Source organism: Poecilia reticulata, chromosome 20, assembly GCF_904066995.2.
Source record: "Poecilia reticulata chromosome 20, P_reticulata-male-v2, whole genome shotgun sequence".
Lineage (NCBI taxonomy): Eukaryota > Metazoa > Chordata > Actinopteri > Cyprinodontiformes > Poeciliidae > Poecilia > Poecilia reticulata.
The window spans coordinates 7,619,490-7,642,343 of NC_088849.1; the positions used below are offsets into that span (position 1 = coordinate 7,619,490).

General features: G+C 41.4%; 1 protein-coding gene across 1 annotated transcript in view; it reads right to left on the reverse strand.

Moving 5' to 3' along the window:
* Positions 1–22,854, reverse strand: part of ahrra (aryl-hydrocarbon receptor repressor a) — a 71,360-nt gene that overhangs the window by 10,524 nt on the left and 37,982 nt on the right. Inside the window, exons 4-5 of the mRNA XM_008438321.3 lie at positions 5,721–5,839; positions 711–800 (exon numbers count right to left, since the gene is read on the reverse strand). Of these exons, the coding sequence (XP_008436543.1) occupies positions 711–800; positions 5,721–5,839 (209 nt within the window). The remainder of the gene's footprint in view (positions 1–710; positions 801–5,720; positions 5,840–22,854) is intronic.

The window sequence follows — 22,854 nt, forward strand, 5'->3', positions numbered from 1 at the left end:
ACAAAGGATCATGACACTTCCTAAATTTAATATCAGTTTTTTACGCTGTTCTCTCAAAGGTTGTCGTTCCATAATGAACCCTGCACAAATTCAAACCGACACATAGATAAAGTGAGGCAGAGTGTCTCAGACCACAGTGGTTTACATGTCGACTGCCTGCGGACAAAAGAGAGATTTCAACACTGAAAAGCGATTTGTTTATCGTTTTAGAGGAGGGTGGTGGCGTTAGCATGACGGAATAGGATAGCTAGTGTTGACACCAGAAAGGGAGAATGCTAAATTGTGGGGTGATTCACGCGGAGGCATTCAAAGAGTGTTGGGGTGGAAGAAAGGCCTTCTGGTACATACTGACGGTGAAAACACACCAGAACATTTCTGCATGGTTGATTTTCATTTGTTTTATCAAAAATTGTGTTCAGTCGGTGTTCTTTTTATTATAAAACTCTCTGTTACCTCAATGTTTTTTTTCTTTCCATATTCCCATAAAACACATAATCCCAAGCCAATGGTAGTTCTTTACATTATTAGCATTGAGCACTTAATCCTTTCCCACACACCTGGCAGCTTCGTTATTTTGAATATGGATTTGTTTAATCTCAATTTCCACAACCTACGTGTGACGAAAACCTCGGCCACTGTTCATATGTTTCTAATTTGAAACATATGATTTATGTATTATGTGTATATAAGTATGAAGACTTTCAACTCACCTGATGGAAACCCAAGTAGTCCACAATGGTTGAGGAAGCATAAAAAACCATGCCATCACTGCTCACCACCAAGGCAAAGCCTGTTAGAGACTACACACACACACACACACACGCACGCGCACGCACGCACACGCACACACACGCACGCACGCACGCACGCACACACACACACAGAAATTGTAATTCATGCAGTAAATAATCATAAGAGCAATAAGTACATTTATTTCTCTATTCATTTATTGTGACCTAAAGGAACTAAAGTACAAAATGTTTCTTTGAAGCTAGATGCTAAATGTAGCACAAATTCATTAGACATTTTCTTTTCATGAATGTATGAAAGTCTTCATAAGAGTCAGTAAAAATGGAACAAAGGTACAGAGTACCAGATGTGCCAAAACATAATAAATGACAAGTAATTAATCATGCTGGCCATGGAAAAGAAATCTGCAATCATCTAGATACATCAATAATAATAATAAATCCTTTGTTGTTCTTAGAATAAAAGAACAATGTTCATTTTACTCAACCATATACCTACAAAAAGTAAAATCAGAGAAACTGATCATTTTAAGTGGTCTCTTAATTTTATAACATCATATTTTACATAATTATTGGCACTGTAGGACATCCATACAATACAATGACAATAACAGTGAAAAGTAAACACAGAAGGTCAGGTTGAAGAGTAGGCAAAAGAAACCCATGTTGTTTCTGAAGTTGTTTTTCTTTGGGGAAAATAAAGTCGTCTCTGTTGGCATCTAGGCGTGCTGTACTAGTAAAGTGATTATCGACGTGGCTGAAACAGACACAAAGCCTTTCACCTTAAAACTAAAGTGATCGTTTTGGTCTTGTGAAACAAATAAATAAATGCGAGTAAGTCTCCAAAAGCAAAACACATTTCTTTTCTGCTGTTGTTGAAAGTTCATCTTTGTTTGGCTTGTTTGAGCAGCCAGATGAAAGCTGATCAAATAGGAACGCTGCACATAAACAATGTGGCGGCTTCAGTCAAACGTGCGGATGGAGAGGGAAGCAAAAGGTACGAGGAAAAACCCAAACAGAAGAGGGGAAAAAAGAAGTTACAGGAAGGATATGTGGAAGGGGTCCTCTCATCTGTGCAGCTTGGATTGCGTGACAACAGCAGGACCGGCTGACTTGCGTGACTGCTGCTGCCAGAGTCTGTCACCTCTGTTTTACAGCGAGAATATGCAGGACTTTTCGGATCTGTGTGTGTGTGTGTGTGGGTGTGTGTGTGTGTGTGTGTGTTGGGAGGGAAAGGAGGGAGGTATTTTACATGCAGTACATCCTCATGGTCACTAAATTCACACTCACTCCCACAGTTTCCTCCCCCTTTCACAAACACCTTACAGTGATCTGATAACCATCCACAGGGGACGCCATTCCACTGCACACACTCCGTCACAACTCGGCCTGTGAACTCACTGAACTGATCGCTCCCCTTACGCGCCGTAGAGCTCGTGATGCACTGAGAGGCGAACAGTGAAAGCCGTAACCTAGAATAATGTCCGGACTGCGGCTTCGCAATTTAAGAAGATCGTCTCCGGAAGCGGGATGAGCGCGACGAGAGAGAGGCGCCGGGCGGTGGGAGGATGGGAGATAGGTGCTCGGTCGCGTTGATGCAGACGATGTTTGACAAGTTCAACTGCTGGCACATGTCCCCCCGCTGACCCCAAACACACACACACCCCCACACACACGCACACACACAGAGAGGCACCTACTGCACTGGCAGCCGCTCAAAACACACGACTGTGAACATTTTTGGAAGAACGAATAAATACTGAATGTAGCTTAACATATTTAAGATTCCTAATTTCAAGGGATTTGGAACGCTCGTAATATCATCCAGAAACAGAACGCCAGAGCCAGATTTAATAAGTGTGCATGAAAACAGTGACTTCAATCGTGATCCGATGCGCCTGTGGCGGAAATGTAAATATTTCTGGCGTTTGTGGGATAAAAAAAACGCAGCTCCGCAGGTGAAAACGTTCCGATATTTCAGTCAGAATAACTTTTTAAATGATTAAAACGACGAGTTTTTCTGCCGAAGCTCATCTCTGTGATTGTTCATTCAAACAATAGACGTGAGCATATGCTGAATATATAGAGGAAAGCCATGTTGTTTTCATGAAGTCCTACAGGGGCCAAAAAGAGGTCAGCTTTTTTTTCATGTCGGTCTCACGCAAGTTTATGTACTCAGTGATGCACTTTTTTCCCTTGTGTCCTCCAAGTCACTGAAATCCTGCAATAAATGCAGCAATAAAACCCTGAAGGGCTCTGGTAGTTTTATTTTTCTGGAACAAACAGGATCTTTTAACCTGAAACGGCGTATTTGGGCAATAAAAGATAATACACATTTTTTCTACTGATTACTTCAATTAGCTTTACAAAAAGGTAATTGTGATACATTTCTACTAGCGAATTTATCACAGATGAGCGCAACGCAGTCGTTCCCGTGTTTGAGCACAATACGTGGAGATTCCCTGGTTTGAGGGACACAGAATCGCGTTTGCATCGTGTTTTACATAAAACACAAATGCCAAGAACGACTAACTATGTTCCACTTGCCCACAGTTATGTGAAAACTGCAGAGCTGCAGAAGTAAGAAAAAAAAAACCTACTGTACTAACACTGGCAACGCTACACAGAGTGCCGTTTTTATATGTTTTTCTCATCATTTCCCTCAGTTTCTTGGATCCTGAAGCTTTTAGGTAGTGGAAACACCTGTTGCTGTCCTGCGACACAAAATATTTGCAACTACAGACAGCCCCCAAGAGAAACTAAAAACTTTAACTTCCAACATCTTAAAAGTTGTGGCGCCACGTAGAGAAAAATGTCCAGTTTCCCCTCGTGTTTGCTTTGTCTGCTACGTCATGCAGCAAACGGCAAACAGCTTTTATCGTTTTCTTTCTACAGTGACTTTCTTCCCGCTTGTTTTCCATAAAAGTCAGCTTCGTACTGGTTGCCCTGTCAAGTAGGAATGGGCGATATAGACCTAGGATTTTATCACAATATTTTGTGGTGCTATTAATGATAGAATAACAATGACTTCTTTTGTAAGGTAGCTTTATGGCACAGCGTTCGTAGCACTGACATTCCTGCCTGAAACAGGCTTCTTCAGGAAGTCATTTACCTTAAAGAAGCTTGATTTATATCACTAAACTGAACACAGTAACGGTAATTGATCATATTTTCCAATTTTTTGGTATTTATTGACTCTCTTGTGAAACAAGCACCGGAGAAAGTCAAATAATTTTAGTGTAAATAACAGTTTGAAAAAAATTAAAAATTGATGGAGACAACAAGAAATCAAAATTCTTATCATGATAATAAATTGTTCACAATAAATGATAAAAAAAAAAAAAGACAACAAACTGTAGAGTTCAGATTGAGCCACACATCCCAGAAGATTTGCACTTGACTCACTCTGCGGTTACAACAAGCGAAAAAATGGAGTCGGGAAAAGCAAAAAAATAAAGGGAAGAAGCTACACCATTTACTTAAACGGCAGACTAATCTAAACTAACAAAGTCTTTCACCTTGATCTCTTCTGCTCCCAAAGTTATCTCAGGCCTCTTGGCTGCTGCCTTTGGGCTGCAGCGTTGCCACACTCTTCCCTGTTTCAAGCGACAGCCAGAGCTCTGTGAGGTGTTTAGAGCTTGGAGTATTGCTTTATAACCTAACCCAGCTTTAAACATCTCCACATTTGTCCGTCTGACCTGCCTGCTGTTTTTCTCGGTCTTCATGACGCTGTTTGTTCGCTAATGTTCTCCAACAAACCTTTGTGGCCTTCCCATCTGGATTTAGACTGAGATTAAATTACACACAGGTGGCCTCTATTTACTAATCAAATGACTTTTAAAGGCAAATTTCAGATTTTTCCACTTCACGGTTTTGCACATATTTGTTAGCTTGTCACTTAAAAAAAAAGAGATGAATAAGCGGAAAGGATTTGAATACTTTCTCTATGATGTACACTCGTACAGAATCCAGTTGCCAGAAACTTTGGTAAATAAGGAACTTCACCACATTTTTGTTTTTCTGTAGAGTTTTCAAGTTCTGTAATAGATTGCCATCTAGCCTAAAAGAGGGGGGAAAAAATGTGTCTGATCTGGTTGTTTGGACTCCACTGCGTAAAAACCCGGTACACAGTCTTGCCATAGGGCTTCGGTCCAAGCTGAGGCACGCAACAGTAGATGGAACATCATTACGGTCAATCTAGTCTTTTGTTAACCGTTCCTGTGAGAAACCTAACACATTAACAGGGGACGGGGCTCTGAATCCCTGCCTGCTGGAAAATGACCAACGTCATAATTTGCAGCCTCACTGAGAGCCAGCGGGTCATGGAGAGTGTAATAATGATCTGATGTGTTTGCAGTTCCCATGCAGCGTGCTCCTGATCTGTTTCACCAGCAACAAGCGGTGCAGTGTGTTATCTATCAGCCTGTCCGTGTGTCTTCCCTAATGTATGTTTGCGTTAAAGTCCTGGTGTGTCCCATTTTGTCGTCAAACGCAATTTCCTTTGACCGTCAAGAGACAGACTCTGAGTCTGCGCATCTTTCCTGCTCACTTTCACACTCCGTGAGAGCATCAAGACGGGGAGATGCGCTTCACGCAGACTCTCACGCACCTCGCCGGCTGCTTGTGAGAATTCCCACTGCCCTCCATCGGCTCCAACGCAGCCACGTCGCCCCCCGTGTGTCACGCAACGCCGCGGCTCCACGAGGGAGGTCATGCCGCAGGGCAACTCACTCAGACAAATCTTCTTACAGGCACGTGCGTGAACTGCAGGGCGAGTTCACCGACGGTGCCATCCACAAGGGGGGAAGGAAAGAAAAATGCAACGGCACGACATGACGGAGCATTTTGTCGCCCAAAACGAGCCCAACCGTGGCGCTTGTATGCCGAAAACACTTTCTGTTTAAGCGATCAGAAGCAGACGTCACTCACACAGGACACACACACACACACATGGGTCATATGGTTTCTTACTTCCAGGAGGAGGCTGCTTTCATTGATGGTGGTGCCCAGAGGAAGGCTATCTTTCCTGGGTTCAGGGTTAGAGGATGCTGGGGTGGTGACGTGCTTCCTGGAGGGTTTGTCTTGACTCGCTGCAGAAAGAAAACACGTAAATACATCAGCACATGTGACGGAGACTGAAATCAATTACTTCAAAAGAGACTCAACAATGAGATCATTGCTTTTGTTTTTTTTTGGTCGGTCGGTCGACGTCGGTCAAGCAGGAGCAGATGTTGTTTTAAGCCCCACACTGGCCGGCGCCGAAAAAATTCAAAAAATGACTGACTGACAATGATGTTTCTGTTTACAAAGGCGCTGTTGTGAATGATTAAAGGGAGAGCAAGAGCATTTCTCAGACATCTGGCAGAGTCATTACTTGTATCAGACTCCCTTTTGGACGGTATAAATGCTAGTTACCACACCAGGCCAGTCTGTTGGGTCAGTTTAAAAGCAGGGAAACAGTTTGAGGGTTTGTCTAACTTTGTAGGGTTCCTTAAGCACAAAAAAAGCACATCCAACAATCACAGAAAGTTTGGGGCAAACTGAGATGCCAGACTGATGTATTTGTGCTGCTCAAACTGCAAAGCTAACCTCAGATCCTTAGTAGTTGAAGTAAATACTGTATGATTCAGCCTGAAAGTGATCATTAATAGTGGATCCAATACAGTACAAACAAGACTTCTTAAAGTTTGAGCAATTTGAGTGACTTCTTATAAATTTAAGACTATTTAGAAAATACGAACATTTACAGATGTAAATTTACAGAACTAAAACTACAACCTGCTTCTGGTTACTTTTTTCTATAAAATATCACAACACTCTCATTATCCTCAACCTCACAGATATTTTCTCTCTTAAAGTAAAGCCTGCACAAGACAGTGCCTTATAAAAGTCTTTATGCTCAATGATCTTCTTCAAATGTTACGTCAAAGATCCATCATCTGAAGTTGGAAAGAGGGTTACACAGCAAGCCAACCAAAGACTTTGCCGTCCGACATAACTGACTTGAAACGCTGGGCAAAGAGAGCGTTACTCTGAGAAGCCTGTGGTGGCGCCGCACCAAGAACAACTGAAGTAAATGACATGAAAACCTCTGAAGAAGACACTGATCACAACACAAAACAAAACATAAACACAGAGTGTCGTCAGTTTTTAGCAGTTGTAGGATTTCTCGTTTTCTTTGGTAAAAGATGACGAGCCATTTCTTGTGCCAGCGTTAGACACGCACCTTTGGTTTGGTTGTATTTACCCATAATGCCCTGTGCTATAGTTTCGTTTCCTGCTTTGGGAGCGGCCTCCGATCCGCTTAGCATTCACTGTGAACCACGAAAGAGTTTACGTCAGCCGAACTGGGACTTAGGTTTATTGGCGGACCAGAGTTTGCTGTTTTGGTTCGCACCAGAGTTCAACTGCACATTCACACAAACAGGACTTTCTAGAAAATGAATTAGTTTTATTAAAGCGGACTAAACAGGGCTGGTGTGGGTTCACCCTTAAAACGGCTTGAAAACTGATGGTGACAGGTGAGTCTGAGGTATTTAAAAAAAAAAAAGAGCAAAAATGTCAAGTCTCAAAGCTGGTAGAAACATACTCTGAAAGCCTTAGAGCTTCAAATGCAGCAAAATGTGTTTTTCTTGACTCAACGGGACTTAATACAAAACACATGCCAGACTTTGTGAAAGATTTTTTTCTTTCCTCTTTCATTTTCCTTCCATCTCAAAGTTTTGTGCCGCTTTGTGTCGATCCGTCACACGAATTCCCAATTTGCGGTTGGTAACGTCAAACGATGTGATAACATTCAAGGGGGTATGAACGCTTTTTGCGAGGCACCTGCTCTCCAGAGTTTGGTTTACTGAACTGTCACATGCTCTCCCATCACTGCATGTTTAGAGGCATGTTTGCGTGTCTGTCCTGTGGCTGTTCGGTCGGTGGGGCATGTGGCTCCCTCCGACAGATCAGCCCTTTGCTCCATCACTCGTTGTAGCAAGCGCAGATTAGTCACGCAACTCACATCCCCACATACCTCCATCTACATTATGAAAACCATTATGATCTCCACGCCAATATGTCCTCTAATGTTTCCACCAACCCCTCCCGACGCCACCGCCCCCAACGTACAACCTCATTACGGCTTCAGTTCATCACCCTTGACCTTCTACTGTGTTCATCCCTCCCCCCTTCAAACTCTACTTCATCGCTCCATTCTCTCCACTCTATCTTTGCTCAGCTTCGTATAAAGGGTGATCAACCAATTTTGGTGCAAACAGAGATTTGTGCATCCATACGTTTTGTTTGGACTCTTTTTCTTTTCTCCACCACAAGTAATCGTTTCTTTCTTAAGCTGAAACGCAGCTCATGAAACGCACCGATAGCCTGAAAGCCGGTGCTTGTGCTAATTGCTTTGTCATCACCTCGACTAAGTGAGAACACATACAAACAAACAGCTGCAGACAGCCGTCCCACAGAAAAATTTTTCTGTTCAATCACCAGAATATCATCCAACCAGTGGAAACCATTGCGGAGGGGAAATGAGTCTAATGACCGTCTTTATTTCCCCCCTTTTCAACGCCTCATATATTTTTGTTTTCCCTCTTATGGCGGCTCTTGGAGAGGATGCTACGTCAGGAAAGACAAACACTCGGGATGATTAATTATCGGCACCGGCACTTCCCCTGCCAACAATGCGGGCTTTATTCCTCGCCCGCTAACGTCTTCGGCTTTGCTTTTCTTCGCCTGGAACTTTCTCCTTCTCTGGTCCGAAAAGGAAAACAGAGTGGGTAATGGTGAGGCGTTTATGGGCGCTGTGTGAGGACTGGGTGTTAGGTAAAAAAAAAAAAAGTGACAAGTACAGGGATTTGGAAGCTGCCAAAAGGGTGAGGCTTGAAGTGTTTGGTTCCTTCGGTCGGCCAGAGCCGTCTTTCCACTGAGCCTACTGAATATCATGACCACCGTCCAATTATTAGGTTACGCTTTGACTTCATTTTTACAGTAATGCCAACAAAAGACCGCTCAGAGAGAACTTTGGGTGGGGAGTTATCAAGCATTTTGCTTGTCTGATCTGAATTAAAAACTGGGTTGAAATATCTTAGGTGTAAAGTGAAAAGATATTTTACCCTCTTATAGGGTTGGGGTTGTCTTTTAAACTCATCAAAATCAAATCATAATATCAGACAAAGACTCTTCACCATACATTTTTGCCTTTGCGAAACCAATTATTGTCTGAAAACTACTTTTAGTTTCCTATAGCGTCTGATTTTCAGGTCAGTTTGATGACATGAAACATGCAAGTATGACAAAAAGTAAAAGAAAAAAGGGCAAGAAACCCATGAGTATGCATGAACTTTTTTCACAGAAGAGGGAAAAAAAAAAAAGTCTTCTTTATCAGCTCCAGACGCGCCACTACGGTTTGAGAACCTCCTGCTCTCTGCCAGTGAGCCGGCGCTCCTAACGAGCTGTTTGCTCCTGAAGCCTCCAGGGGGAGAGGTGAGCGCGGGCCGCAGTGCCAACAGATGAGCAGAGAGCACAGTGTGGTGGTTGCTTTTGCCTGTTTTCAACATCCCCTCTTTTAAAGCCACTTCCTCCTGTAAAACCAAGAGTAGCTGAAAAAGACAATAACGCAGAGAAACGCAGCTGACAGAAAAACGAGAAGGCACTTAGATGATTTTACGGTGCGAATTAAAGAGACAAAAGAGAGGGAAATAATTTTCTCAAAATTGCCAACGTCAAAAAAAAAAAAAAGTTGTTGAGAGCAAGTGCAAGTGATACTATTATTATGGTGAATAATAATAAAGTTATAAAGGTTCTTGACTTTAAAGTTGGATTTTTTATTATTATTGTGAAGCACTGCACTGTTTTATGAGTGAAAAATGCAACATGATTAAGATTTACAACTTTTTTTTCTGATCAATTTCCAGAATTTACTTGACTCGTGACACCTGTTGATGGTGCTGGCTACTTCAAATTTGTCTTTTTTGGCTGCACAGCTGCAGTTTATCATTTCATCACTATTTCCTTCTGATTTCAGTAACATAGCACAGCTAAACATTGCAGTTCTACATACAATCTATGCTATTTTGCTGATCTGGGAAAAATTGTGAATTCTCAGTTCTGATGCATTTAATAAAAAGGTTTCAAATAAACATTTTTCATTGACACGACCTGCAGGTTACCGATCAGAGAACCAAACCGAGGGAAAACCGGCCAAATCCGAAGTTAAACAGCAGCCGGTTTCACGGCGCAGTGGAGGCTCCCTGTTCACTTTGACTCATGTTTTCTATTAATTCTCCCCTCCTCGTCTTGTAAAACGACAGTAATTGAAGCAGCATGGATGCCATCTTTTGGCTGTGTGTACATTTTCCGGAGAAATGTTTTCGTCCTGAACACGCATGACGCCGTGCGGCACAGCAGTTCCTCCTCTCCTACAATACTACAACATGTAATAGCGTGCGTGTAAAGACTACTGTGTGTGTGTGCGTGTGTGTGTGCGTGTGTGTGTGTGTGTGTGTGTTGATTTGACTGGCTTGGTGCCACCTTCTTTGCCTAGTCCCGCCTCTTCCCTCACCACTCTTCTCTCTGTGTACGTCTCTCTCTCTCTCTGCAGGCACAGGAAATCCACAGTGGAGAGAGCAATACTCTGAGAGAGAGAAAAAAAGAGAGAGAGAGAGAGGAGCTGGCTGATCAAGGGCTGCTTGTCACGCGAGCGAGCCGTCTGTCAATCTACCCCCCCCTTCCTCCTGACAGGCTGCTGGAAGGTGGCCAAGGCCTTGCGTGCAAGCCGGCAAGCCACATTAACCCATAAAGAATTTCATAATAGCAACAGCTGTTAAATATTGATGACTTCTGGCAAGTTCTCAATGGTCGATCCGCAAGGAAAGGTTAAGCCTCGCGCTAGTAATTCGAGCTTGTGCTTCACTATGCCACAGATCAAATGTCCGGATGTTGGCCGGTCCAAATCAGACCATTACTGCCTTCTTGTTTCACAAATAAGAGGTTTTTTTAAATTGTGCTCTTTTCTTGAGAGAAACACTCAGACACTTCCACTGGTTTTTCTCTGCTGCAGTTGCAGCTGACTCAATCCTCAATCAGCCTATATACCAGTATTAATACCGAGTTGTATTTTTCTAATCTTTCCCATATTGTTCCGGATGAGAATGTTTCGTTTCCCCCTTGTGACATGGTTACACGTCAAGGGATGAAACGATTTAGAGACATTCCCCCCCTGGTCTGTTGACAAAACATCATCCACGAACAGTACTTTTTTTTTTTTTTTTTGGCCAGCAATTACAAATATGCATCTTTCAGAGTAGATTATGATGCGAGTGAGTGATGTTTGCTGGGATGAAGGGGGGTTAAAGTGCACATGTGGACCTGAGAGGGAAAGCCTAATCTCTGAGGCGAGTTGGAGGGAAAAAAAAAATCTAAATAGAAAATTTGATTCCTGAACACAACAACAACAAAGGCTTTTGTTGTGCGCTGAGATGCCGAAGCAGAAAGGAAGTGATATTATGACAGCACAAATGGGATCACGCAGAACAAAAAGTGGAGATGTAAACTCTATTGTTTCCACTTCTCTGTTTTAGTTGGCAGGCCTCTGTTGTTCTACACGACTAATATGCCGACTAACTCGAGGCCTCGGGCAAAACAGACTTGCATGGCAGCTTCTCCACTCTGCTACTGTATGCGGTTTGATTGCACGGCCCGTCGTTGCGAAAGTTTTACACCGATTCGATTTAGAAAGCCACCTCGCCGCTTCTACGAAAAGCACCGCCGGCGCGACAGATAATTTTTTTTGGGGGGTTGGGGGTTATTTTTTATACTGTCTAAACACTCCTTATGTTTGCCTTGTCGAGCCTTAGCAAAACAAACCGCAGCGCAGACCCAATGTGGTGCAATACTTACACAGACAATTAGAAAAACTAACTCAACGCTAATGGCTGGAGGCCCTTCGCTGACACACTAGGAGTCGCATCCAAGGCTCGGGTTTGCGTGACGCGAGCCAATTAGGCAAGAAACGAATTTTTATTTGCCAGAACCCGGGAAAGAGAGAGAGAGAGAGAGATCCTTCTAAAACGAGGCACAAACAAGTTTGCGAGTCTGTCGCTCGAGACGTGAGCGCGTTCCACCAGTTACGACCTCGACCGCGAACAGTGTGTCCTGCAAGGCCGGACTCAGGATACGGCGTCCCTCGTGACTCACGGTGATGAGAGCGACAATCCTGTCTGTGGGTGGAAAGGCAACGGATTCACACAAACTGCATGTAGAGAGAGAAAGAGAGGAAAAAAGGGGCACACTAAAAAACACAAAGAGGTTGTATAGTTTGAGTTCAGTGGAAACTTTGTTGCGCAATTTCTGGTGCATTTAAGTTTCTCTCTTTTTCTCTTTTGCTTCTTTTATTTGGAACATACCCGTTTTAATATTCTTCTGTAAGTTTTTTGAAAAATGTGATATCACCGCTTGATTTTAGGTGGTTTCCTGCTGGCAATCTTTGAATTTAATAAAATTAGATGCGGATAGAATTTGCAATAGTTTTTTTTTTTTTTTTTTCATTTTGGAGAGGAAGGAAGGGATATGAGATGTAGACAGGCCAAAAACTATGATAGAAAAACCAACTTATGTCAACCAGACATGCAAATTAACATCACCATGGTTTCAGGTTTCAGCTTTTAATACAAATAAACTACAATCATTCATGTTTTTTTTCCCTTTGTACTCTATTTTTATAAGAAATTTTAGTGCTAGGAAACGCAAGTAATTCTATAAATAGCATTCCTTTGAATCCCTGTTTAGGTCTGTAAGGTTGTGACTTCTTGTTCTCTCAAAAAGACTGAATTGCTTCATAAAAGTAGCATTCAAGCAAATCCAGCTGGCCAAAGCAAAACGCGGCATTTCTACAACTACACTCACACAAGCTAAGCTTTTACAAGCAGTCTGGAAGCTATTAGACCTTAATTACAATAAAGTCTTCGTTAAAACTATAAAGTTCATGTGATGTTACAATGGAGCAATTTTACTAAAATAAATACAAAAAATACGCATGTGCATCTGTTTCAATACGCTATAAATGCATGTTCTGAATATGATACGTGAAAAATGGCTGAAAAAAATGATGAAGAGGAACAAGAATGTTAGTAAGTTAATTTAACTGAGGCCCTGCTTCAAACATCTCCTTCAACCTTCATTAAACCAGTTGAACTCGTTTGCTCCCCATTCTGTATTAGTTTATTTTGATACATTTTCAAATGGATAACAATGAAAAGGTTCAAAATACACAATGATTTAATTTGATTTGTGCCACCCCGTAAGAAAGCCGCCAATGGAACAGATTGTTTAAAAGTTGCAACATCATCGTCTGACAAAGTTCTGCAGTAGTAAATGTTCCTCTTGTTAGATTAAAGTAAAAAATTATGAGAAATTACTATCATTTGTTCACACTCGACATCATACGTCAGTTATGGATCAAGAGTGTGTAGACGGGACTGTGTGAATCTGTAAATGTTTTGGGGAAACGCAGTTTGAATCTAAGACGGCATAAAAAAAATTGCATTCAGCCTATGACTTTCAAATTCGACACAAATGTTTCCCCAAAACTCCACATCGTGATATTATCAGCACTTAACAGTTAGCCAGATAAGAAATCTGAGAACTGAATTTGAAATTCAGAGTAAAGGCCTGGTTGATTATTATCTTTCACAGCCCTAATTGTGTCAGTCTAGTCTTATGAAATATGACAGATATGAACCTGGATTAGACCAAAATACGTCTGACCAACTTCCTGTTGGTAGATAATTACAGAAGTCATAAAACGACATTTACTTACACTACGCTATGAGAATCTTAGAAAATACATAAAGGGTGAGAATTATGAATTTTCCAGGCACATAGTGCCGATTTACAGCACAATCGTGTAAGTATGCTACCTGCAGTTGTTTAAATCATACATATCACATATGACTTAAAAGAAATGTTGCAATTCGAGACTTTGAAATTGGGGCTCTGTCTCTTTAGAAGCTTTTACTCTTCCCAACAATCCACTTTAAGCGCCTAATCTCAACAATGCTTCCTATGATTCTGTTTACAATTGTTTTTTTTAGGAGCGTTGGACTGAGAAGTAGCTTGTATGATGAGCTCAGCTGACTTGCATTTACACCTGTTGTTTGCTGATTGCTGCTGCTGCTAGTCTGGATGATCTGAGTGAGGGAGGGGTAATTAAAATGCTTCTCAAACACGTATAAAAAAAATTAAAGCAACACTCAACGTATGCTTTTGACGAGGGAATAACATTATACCATGATGTAAAGCTAAAAACATTTTGGTTTTTCACAACACTGCCCCTTTAAGGGTCACACTGAACTTTGGTGACAACTCTTCTGAAATTCGTAACCAATATGGCGGCTCTTGTCAGTTCAAAAAAGATAAAGCGTGGCCTTACAAGGTGTAAAATAACCACATCATCTCTCACCTCAGTCAGTACATCTTTTTTGTTTTATCCAACAAAATGTAATCTGATAAATGATCCTGTTTTAGATTCACCCACTGAATATTCTACACAGTTAACGGTGTCATGGCACAAAGTTCTTGTAAGTTGCAGAATAAAATGCCAATTTTAATGTGTATAACAATGAAGATTGCAATCTCGCGAGCATTCAGTTATTTTCATGAATATACGAGGGGGTACCCAAAAGTTTCCAGAATGACGCTGCTGCACGCGCAGTTTTCGTAGTACACGATTCTGCTGCTAGGTATTTGTTCAACCACGCCTTCTCAATCAGTGTGCCAAGCAGCGTTGATGTGGAAGGTTTCATCTACCCGCAGTGAATTTTCTTGTAAGAGCTGTTTTGTCATGCCGTCGTTTTTCTTCATGGAGAAGTTCTGTGAGCAGCGAGCGGCTGAAGCTTTGCTTCCTGCTCGGGAAAAAAAAGCATTGGAAACCGTTCAAATGTTGAAGACCGCTTACAAGGATGACGCTATGTGTCAAGCTCAAGTTTACTCGTGGTTCACCCGCTTTAAAAATGGTGAAATGTCAATTGATGATCAACCGCTTTTTTCCGCCTTTTTCCGGCTTCACAGCGCGGCTGTGAAGTTTTGCTTCCTGCTCCGGAAAAAAGCGTCATTCTGGAAACTTTTGGGTACCCCCTCGTAGCAGTACTAAAATCATACAGGAATTTGACTTCAAAATCAATCTATCAATGAAATTTAGCAGCAAAGCTGTTCAAAAGGCTTTATGTCATAAAAACATAAAACTAAAATGTCATTAAAAACCCCCGTGGTGTTACACGCCCACTGGTTAAAACATCCTTGGTTTCAGTTTGGTCATTTTTACAGAAATTATATGTTTCTCAGGAAGTGGGTAGATTACTTAAACTAAGAATGCGCCGATCTGAAAATCTGGGCTGATATCAGTACCCAATATTGGTATTGCTGCTGTGGATAATAAACAATATTTACCAATATTATCTATATACGTCCATACCTTTTCGACATGGTGAATTATCTGTTTTGCCAAAAGATGATGTATGCAAAAAAAAACAAAAAAACATTTGGCCAAAAATAACTTTGGCCATTATTTCAGGAAGGTGACGGTATACTAAAAAATGACAAACATCGTTCAATACCAACGTTCATGACGACATAGCGTACATCCCTAAGCTTAAAAAAATTCCAGTCCGTTGATCCACTGGTTTCAGGACATGGTTTATGCCAAGGAGAACTCGACATATCTGTACACATTGTCCATGAAGACACTGAAAAGCCAAACGGTGTGTAATTAAAGGGGCGCAAGGTGTTTAATGTACCCAAGGTTCAGAGGGATCAAGTGCCAGCCATAATGTTAATCATGTTTTATGCATGGCATTATCATGTCGTTCAGAAGACAAAGTCGAGGTATCATGTTTCCACGCTGGCTTTCAGAGTGTGTGTGTGTGCGTTAAGAGTATTTTTATTTTTTTTGTCTTCATTATACTTGTGGGGTTTCATTGCCTCATAAGGGCCAAAAAAACTAAAACACGAGTTCAAAGAGCTGCTTGATGATCAAAGTTTTTATTACGGTTCTTGGATGATGGGAAAGGTTAAGATAATGCAGATTCTGATGGTTAGGGTTATGGGAAGGGAACAGTTAATATATGCCATATGTTATATGATCTTGGTATACATAGACATGTACGTGTGTATATCAGTGTGACCACAATAAAGCCAGAAATCAGAAACAAAGTACAGCATTTGGCAGTCTGTGCTTCCTGTACAAACCAAGTTTACAATATCTGTGGCGACTTATTATGCTTCTAATTTACAACATTACTCTTCCTCACCTTAATCTTAGAATATAAAAGAAAAGAATAGAATAGAAAAATCCTGTATTGTCCCACTGTGGGGAAATTCAGGTGGCGAAGCAGCAAGTTCAGGTGAGTGGGACATGCGTATTCACACGAAGGTAAAACTAAAACCTAAACTTTGTTTACAGCTCCCATTACTACAACTTTATATTATGTCAAGCTTTCCTCATATATTTGTAAGGAAAGCATCATTTATGATCAAACAGAGGTCTGACTTACATTATTTAAGCACACATATCTGTGGTAAAAGGTCTGAACAACTTCAGAAACATTTGATTTTACTGAAAGGCTCAGCTGCTAAAGCCACACAAGCCTATTTTCTTCTTTAATTTTGACTTGTGTTCGGAAAAGTAAAAAAAAAAAAAGAACGAAAACTCGCATTTAACTTGCACGTTCGTCTGTTCTCACTGCGTTCCTGTTTTTTTCCACCACCATCGTTTAACAATGCACTTTAGGAATAGTGGCTTTTCTGAATCTCTCTTTTTTGTCTCTTTTTTGTCTCAAGTGACTGAGTGACAGAGATCCATGTTATTAGCCGAGTCTCCATTAGCCATAGAACTGTGCAAACTGAAATTATGCAAATAAATTTGCTTAATGGAAACACAGCAATTTTCGGTAAAGAGTTTTTGCGCTGGGATGAGGTGGTTTTTCAGCAGATGTAGTTCAAAGAACTGCAACAGAAAAATCTTTTTTTACATCAAACGAGCCACATGATCAACAGCCGGATGTTACTACTGGCAAAAACCACGAAGAAGACAGCAACAGGAAGTAGTCTTTTTAGTGAGTTTTAGTTGTTTGTTTTTTTTTACAATCTGCAGCTGGCTCAACCAGAGCTCTCACAGCATTGCACAGTTCATAAATAGTCGTGTGTCATTTGAAGGTGTTTAATCCACGGCTGAATCATGAATATAATCTCATGCGGCCGTATACATCCGCTGCTGCCGTGAGTTTTAACAACTTATCATGTGAACAAGCTTATTCACGTGTGATTTTCATTTAATTTCGTGTTTAATGGAAATGCCACAGTTGCTAAGTTGTGTTTTCTTCTCATTCAAAGAGCATAAAAAAAGATTCACTCACATTTGCAATGAAAATGCAGCTACTTCATAAGCTACAACTAAAAAGTTGTTAAAGCATTTTCAAAGATTTTTTTTCCTTCCCCCAAGTGAAATATAATATCCTGCAAAACCTGAACAGCAGGTCTAGACTTTCACAGTGAAGAAATACGATTTAAAAAAAAACTTTTTTCAGGTATTGAGTGTGAACTCTGCCTTTGCGTGTGATTATGACAGAACCGTGATTGTTTCTGCTCATGGTCTTGTCTCTTTGTACTTGCAACACATTGTTCGATCACTTCAAGTAGCGCAGGAAGGAAGGACATATGCTCCCTTTGCTCTGGCTCAGCAGGGAACATGTGCGGTACTGTGTGAAATATGAAGTATGAGTTGCTGTAAGACGTCAGGGGACGGAGGGGGCTCGGTGAAAATGATGATGGGATCAAGCAAACTTGCTGAAAAAAATTTTGATGAAGGAAGGAGACAGTCACGCAAGCTTGGGATTGCACTGCAGACGTCACTCAGTCGCCACTGTTTTTTGGCATCTGTGGTTAGCGTGATCCTTTGAGTGTACATGGGTACATATAGCAACATATATGCGTGTGTGTGTGTGTGGTTAATTCCCAAGCATCTAAAGAGATTTTCTGAGGATAAACAAACACTGACCCTCCCTGCCCTCACTAAAAAGACCATTGCTGTGAATATGAGGATTACTTTCTGCTCTCTGCACGTGAAGCGCTGCCAGCTGCAGCCCACACGTCCACGCTCCCCCTAGAGGGAATGCTACAAACACAGCGAGGAGGGAAATTTAATGTTTCAGTCGTTTTCAGTCTGAATTGGAGCAGGAAAATGTAAGTAAAAGCTCAACAAAAACACTTTTTGCCTCCAGTTTAGATGGGTTTTCTTTCCTCGTTTGTTCCTTTAGCAGCGCCACGATCTTGTGGAAGAGCGTCTTCCTAATCGAAAGCAGGCACAGCTCACCTCTGATAGCCAGAGAAAGGTAACATTTACCATGACAGACAAGTCTCAACGTCGTACTAGAAATCAAACAAGATGACAGACTTCAGCGCGAGAGGAAGATGGTTCTGATGCGTTTAAAAACTCATAAAACTCTGCTGTGTCGGAGCAAACTGAAACTTGTGTCTGTCCTCATGCACCATTTGTAAGTGGTGTCTGTTTTTGCAGGCTCCTTTTTTGGCAGCGTTTAGATTACTGGCGAAGAAACCTTTACCATGCTTATTAATAGCCAGTACTATTCCTTAGCAACACCTAATAATATATTTCGTCAAGTAATTATCTAAGTAATTTTATAGTGTTACTTTTCTAACTTCCTGTAGTTGCTAGCTGTGCGGCGAAGGAAATACTACCTTGCATGTAAACATAAAGTGGAAATTTATTTTCAGCTTGAATCTGTGAAACGGGAAGAACGCCATGAGTTTTTTATTTTTGAAGCATTGAAGCATTGACATCAGTTTCCCTCTGCTACTTTTCTAAATTCCTGTAGGGACTAGCAGTGCTGCAGTTGTACGATTATCTTGTATGTAAACAGAAAGCAAGCGTTTGATTTTAGCTGAACAGAAATCAGAAAAATGTGAAAGAAAAAGGTAAATATTTGTCTACTTTTGAATTAATGTTTCACGGGAGTTTTTAACTGGTTCTTTTCTAACTTCCTGTATTAGCTAGCTGTGCAGCAGTGGCAACAGTAGAATTTAAAATCTTTCCTCCACAATAACACTGGATAACAACAAAATGTTTTGTTCTGTTTTCAAATGTAAATGTTAAAATTTAACATCCATGCATCAGTTATTGCTGTGTTAAACTTGCTGCCAGAATAACTATGAAATAATTGTATAATTAAAATAATTGTGAAAATGAAAAAGCCAAGTTTAAAATACAGTACAGTGAACTCGGTGTTCTTTTAAATAGCAACTTCAAATGTCTGAAACCTTATAAAAAATGCAATGATGTCAACTGTGAGACAAACACAGAGCAAACTTGTGTTGGGTTTAAGGCATGCATTATTTTAGTCCTCACCAAAACCCCAATACAGCAAAACCAAACTGTACTTCTGTGTGAATGTGTCTGTGTAGATCATCCTTCCTTTTTTCTCTCTCTTTCTCTCTCTCTCTTGCTCTCTGCTTGGGTGCGTGCAAAGCCTGATGATGATCCCATCACCATGTGGTTAAAATGACACCGCTTCTCACGAAAGCCAAGTCGAAAGCAGGGGCGAGCGTGTGTGTTGGTGTGTGTGTTTTTGTGTGTGTGTGTTTGAATCAGAGGGGGTAGAGGGAGAAAAACAAAAAAAAAAACAAAAAAGAGGAATCGCGTGGGGCAGCAGCGCAGAGTCCAGGAGGGTACGGCCGGGTCAGTCGCTGTCTACTGACCCAAAAGCCTCTGCGTCCCCCGCATCTCAAACAGAGACACAAAACACTGAACTGTCAGTTCCACTGCCTTCACCGGACCGTTGAAGAAGATTATCGGCCTGAAAACACTTCTGATGTCAAAAACTGAAGCTGCATAAAAAATGTTTTGCTTGCAGAATTGGTTGACGAGGTTGCTCTTCTATATCCGATCACTTCCGAGCGTTGGCACAAGAAAACTACGTCAAAGATTTACGAAAATCTCAAAACCTGTTCTCATTTTACATTTTTCCTTCTCGAATATGACTTTGACTTCTAGAAACGGAGTGTTCCATATAATTGAGTCTGATGAAACTTTGAGAGCCACTCTCAAACAGACTCCATTGGGCCATATCGTCTTCAATTCTTGTTTGATTCCCACATGTTTGATATCATTGGAAATCTTAGAATCCACCCTTTCTGTAAATAACTCATAACTCCCCACTCCTGAGGAGAGTTGCTCATGGTTTTCCTGTGGCCAGCCACATTTCGGTTACCTATATAGACATCTGCAGGATAAGAGACTATAGAAATCATGTGCTTCTGATATCTTTCTCGAAGCCGTAGCTTGAAATGCAATCAAACGGACGTGCATCTGCCAAACGTTTTAAGACCAACACATGCTCGGCCTCGGAGAACCCCGGAGCGACTTTTATAAGTCTTTATATTTTGAGCTTATTTCCCGGACGGAGCCAAGGCATTCCAGAGGAGGCTGGAAACTCGGAGAGGCGTTCTGAAAGCTGTATGTTGAACATAAAGCCCTAATGTGCGGCACGCTTCTCCCGACAAACCCTTCAATTATCGCCCGCTCTCTAATGAACCTCAGTTTACACCCCGCGTCAGTAAACCACCGCTTAGCAGCAGCCGCTTATAAACTTCGACTCGTTGTCGGTGCCCTACAACTGAGACCTGTGGGCAGCGCCCGCTGGACCGGCGCCCGCTCCTCGGATGTCTCGTGCTTTTGAACTCTGAAATTCAAGGGATTTCGGCGCACCTTTTCTTGCTTCTGCTCAAAACTTCTTCAACCAATTCCTCAAACGTCCGCGTATCAACGTCCCTTATCTCTCGTGTGCTTCTGATGTCGCAACCCCCGTTTCCTCAGAGAAGTCATAAAAGCCGTGTTTAGAAGCCTAACTGCTGCTGATAAGTGAGTTGGCAGAAGGTGGCAAACAACTAGTGAAACAAGCAGAAGTGCTGTGGTCGACTGATTGACACTTTATTGGCTTTGTCTTCAAGGCCCCACTAGTCCACTCATCAACCCACGGTTCACTTGCAGACAAGCTGCTTTTTGGAAACTTATTTACTTGAATTTTCTGAAACATCAAAACAAGGTAAAACTGAAGAACGTATAAATTCCCAAAGCCTCGGAGCTGCCTGGACTTTTTGCTGTGTCTTCCTGCTGTTTCCTTTTTGACTCTTCAGCTGGGGCGTGATTTATGAGCGGGATAGCAGAAATTCCTGTAGAATGGCTTCAGGATGTGCGCCAGGGAAGGAGCAGCATCTCTAATTCGGGAAAGTATCAGCGGCTTAGAACACATGGGATCAACACACGGGAGCCTCATTCCTCTCCTTAGCCATGAAAACGCTGTAAACTTTAGTATTATTTTCGTCTCTTGCCTTATAATTACCAAAACAAAGAAGAAAGTTTCCCATTACTGAACGTCTATCCATCCATCCATTTTCTTACACCCTTGTAAGAAAATGGATGCCTATCTCCAGCTAACGTTCCGGGCGAGAGGCGGGGTCACCCTGGACAGGTCCATTACTGAACGTAAAAAAAAAGAAGAAAAAAAAGGCATTTAACTCGTTTATGGTGCCTTGCAAAAGTATTTCCACTCCTTTTTAAGAGTGGGGTACACGAGTATTCAACTCTTCTAAATGATTGGAGGAACAGTAGCAAATGTTTGGGGATTCATCAAAATAGCTCAGCCTGAGTCATTTTGGATGGAGCTATGGATGTTTATATAAAATTTACAACTGGACTTTGACTGGGCCATTCTGCTCTGATCTATTCCATTGTAGCTCTGGCTGCATGTTTGGGGTCATTGTCTTCCTCAAATTGACTCTGATCAGCGTCCATAGGGAAGAATAGCATTCCCACAGCATGACGGTGCCACCGCCATGTTTCGCTGAGAGGAGCTCTGTCGCCTACAGCTTGCAGCAAAGTGCAAATGGATTTTTAAATGTCTTTCATTCAGCAACGTTTACACAACATCTTAAAAATAATGGATTCATATTTATGTGTGAAACGGGAATAAAATGTTCTAACCTTAAGGGGTAGGAAAACTTCTACAGTGCACTGTCCGGATGCTTATTCTAGTAATTTTTCTTTTAACAATTAATTGGTTAATCGGATAAAACTTTTATACATTTTGAAGATTTTTCATTCAACCACTTAAGCCTTTTCTCATACAATATTAAAAATGCAAATAACAAATCAATTCTTTCTTTTTTAATAATAAAATAAACATTTTATTGCTTAAAATGCAGTAACTTAGAATGTGAAAAGCTCAGTCTAGAGCTGATCTGTTGGGTTTTTTATAAACCAATTAATAACCAGATATATCCAATTGAACCAGGTGAAACTAAAACTTTACCAATTGAGGAGTTCTGGGTAGAAAATATTTTTACATTAAAAAAGCTTTTTTTTCATCTTAAATGCAAAATGTATTGATTTTTTTTGTACAGTTTTTGGCTTAATTACTGCTCAGTTTCATGCAAATTGGCTGTTTTTGGAGTCTGCGTGCTCCAGTTAGCAACTGATCGATTCCTAAACCAGATGCTGATTATTTCAATAAATGATTAATCGCAATTAATCGCTTCATCTCTGCTCAAATTAATCCCACTATTTGTCCCAGTTGAGCCAGTTCCTGTGGAGCATCTTCCTAAATTCTTGAACTTGCACGGCAGTTTTCAAGCTTCGATTCAGGGGGCCGTTCTCCTGTTACACACACACACACACACGCGCACATTCTGTCCTCTCTCACACTGCAGAATAAACACGCCAAATACCCACATCCTCCTCATCCAACAACAGGGCTGCAACTGTTTCTCATGTGACAAGAGAGGGTGGGGGCGAAGGGTTGGGATAAGGGGTGGGGTGGAGTTGGGGGGTTCTCCTGAGCGGAGGGAGTGGCGAAGAATAGCGTGCGAAGACCTAATGCAATGTTTCAAATCCAGATGGGTCACATCAGCAGCCCGCAATCAACATATTTGGCCCTGCCAAGTTTACACGCTTAACAAGTAAAAAAAAAGGACAGTAAAGAAGAAAAGAGCTCTCTTCTCCCTCCCTCTACTTTCATCACCATCATCACCACCGTTTAGG